General features: G+C 40.7%; 1 protein-coding gene across 1 annotated transcript in view; it reads right to left on the bottom strand.

Moving 5' to 3' along the window:
• Positions 1-1989, bottom strand: part of Cfap221 (cilia and flagella associated protein 221) — an 85503-nt gene extending 83514 nt beyond the window's left edge. Inside the window, exons 1-2 of the mRNA XM_023709684.1 lie at positions 1898-1989; positions 1074-1177 (exon numbers count right to left, since the gene is read on the bottom strand). Of these exons, the coding sequence (XP_023565452.1) occupies positions 1074-1177; positions 1898-1989 (196 nt within the window). The remainder of the gene's footprint in view (positions 1-1073; positions 1178-1897) is intronic.
• Positions 1990-2291: the final 302 nt, after the last annotated feature.

The raw sequence follows: 2291 nt of genomic DNA on the forward strand, positions 1-2291 counted from the left end.
GTATTATTTAGTGTGACTTTAGAAACCATTTATTTTCCCTTCTCCTTAAGGCCCAAACAGCTGAAAGTCATAGACCTTGTCTTTCTGGAAAGAGAATCAAGTCTTATTTTATCCAATATAAACTATTGTTACCTTATTACTTTTAAATCTCAAAAAGTTTCCTATTTCTATAGAAAATAACCTATAAGCTTTTCAAAATTTTGAAGTTTTTACTTTGAATGCTCATTGGTCAAAATATTCATTTGTACTTATGAAAAAGTTGTATACAAATTCATAGTTAGACTTACCAAAATGAACTATTTTAGCATTCACAGCAGAGCACTGTGGACAAATATCCAAATATCAAAGGCAAATATAAAGACACAGAAAATGGGAAGTAGAAATCATTTCTGGTGTTAAATTTCACTTTCAGATGTGAGAGACCCCATTTTCAAAGCACAGGACCTTGTGTCATTCAAGACATAAAGACATGGTGTTCATATTACACAGAAGAAATTCATTAGACCCTTCAGTGAGATTTGGAAAGCTTGTGAAGAAGTCACACTGCCACTTTATTTGAAATTTAATTAAAAAGTGAATATAAAACCAATGATGCAAGCATGGATGTGGTGGCGCACACCAGTAACCCTAGCACTTGGGAGGCTGAGGCAGGATGAGCCTTGTGAGTTCTAGGCCAGCCTGGGCTATATGGCAAGACCCTATCTCAAAAAAAAAAAAAAAAAAAAAAAAAATCAAACATAAAACCAATGATTACCAAGAACCAACATTAGAATTAGATTGGATTAACTTCTGATTCTAAGTTTGGGCCTTTGAAAACCTGCATCTGGACATTGTTATTAATCATCTATATAATACAAACTATCCCAAAGTGCCCTTATTCTTGTGTATAATTCTAGTTTACATTATTTCTGATATATGAAATTTGTCACTGCTACTTACTATACATTTGAAAACAGGATAATACATTCAAATATGGCTTATTCTGTGGTTTTAGAACTTGAGGCCTACTTTCCATTTCCAGTCTTTCTGGGAACTCCAGGGAAACCGGAGACAGAAACTTTGATTCTCCGTACCTGATGTTGGCTCAATAACAAAGGCTTGGTGAGACTGGATCAGAGTGACCTGGAACTCAAAGTCCACAGGGCAGCTGCACTGCAAAGGAATAATGTAAGTTTTGCTGCAAGACAAACAAACAAAAATGAGGCATATTATTTTTCTTTATAACTAGCTCTTCTAGCAGTAAGGAATAGAGATTAAATTTGTGTAATAAATGACATGACAACAGCCGAGGTCAATCCTGCTTGTCCTATATGCCAGGAGTGGGCCCACACACATGGCTCATGCATTAATTGATTTGGTTCTATGAGGTATGTTATGTTAGGTTTTTTTTTTTTTTTTGGTGGTGCTGGGGATTGAACTCAGGACCCTGCACTTGCCAGGCAAACACTTATTCTGCTGAGCTATCTCCCCACTCCTATGAGGTATGTTATCATTATCCCCACTTGCACAAGGTTGAATCTGTCTGGACAAGGTGCCTGGCTGGATATTGGCAGAACCTGATGTGACTGAGGTTGACCATTTCTGGCATCCATGCCCCCAACACCCTTGTTAATGCTACCTCTTGAGTGCCATTGGGTTGATCTTGCAGACTCAGATCATGTGGAAGCAGTAATTCTGCTATACCTGGGGCCTCAGGAATCTGGGAAACCCTAAATAGATGGGCTTAATAGAAAGCCTGGAGAGCCCTTGACCTTCACAGCCTGGGACTAGAGAGTGTAGAAAAAAATGGTGCTTTGGGTTGTGTTGGATTGAAATACACTACAGACTGCTCATTCAGAAGTCCAGCAGTCATGAGCGAGCACAGAGAGGTTCTGTGTACTCAGAAATGCTCCAGCACCCCAAGGCGAAGCTGTCTTCCAAGCAAGTTTCAACTGTCACGTCTAGCTGTGGAGGAGCTGTGGCAGAAGCACATTTGTCGGAGAGCCCCATGTTTCCCATAAGGTGCCTCCTTCCACCACGGCAAGCCCAGGAGAGCTACAGATGGCAGCCTGAGCATGGCCTGAGGCAGCAGAGCTCTGCAGGGGTTGCTTGGCATCTGCATGGCCCTTGCGGCAGGTTCTCTGGCTCCCTATCAGGAGCAGTCACAAGCCACATCCCTGCATTTCTCTGCACCTTGGCCCATCTCCGCTGGCCACAGCCAACTTCTCCCTTTTCTTCTTTCTTTTCTTTCTTTCTTTCTTTCTTTCTTTCTTTCTTTCTTTCTTTCTTTCTTTCTTTCTTTCTTTCTTTCT

Source organism: Octodon degus, unplaced genomic scaffold (assembly GCF_000260255.1).
Source record: "Octodon degus isolate 3935 unplaced genomic scaffold, OctDeg1.0 scaffold00014, whole genome shotgun sequence".
NCBI lineage: Eukaryota > Metazoa > Chordata > Mammalia > Rodentia > Octodontidae > Octodon > Octodon degus.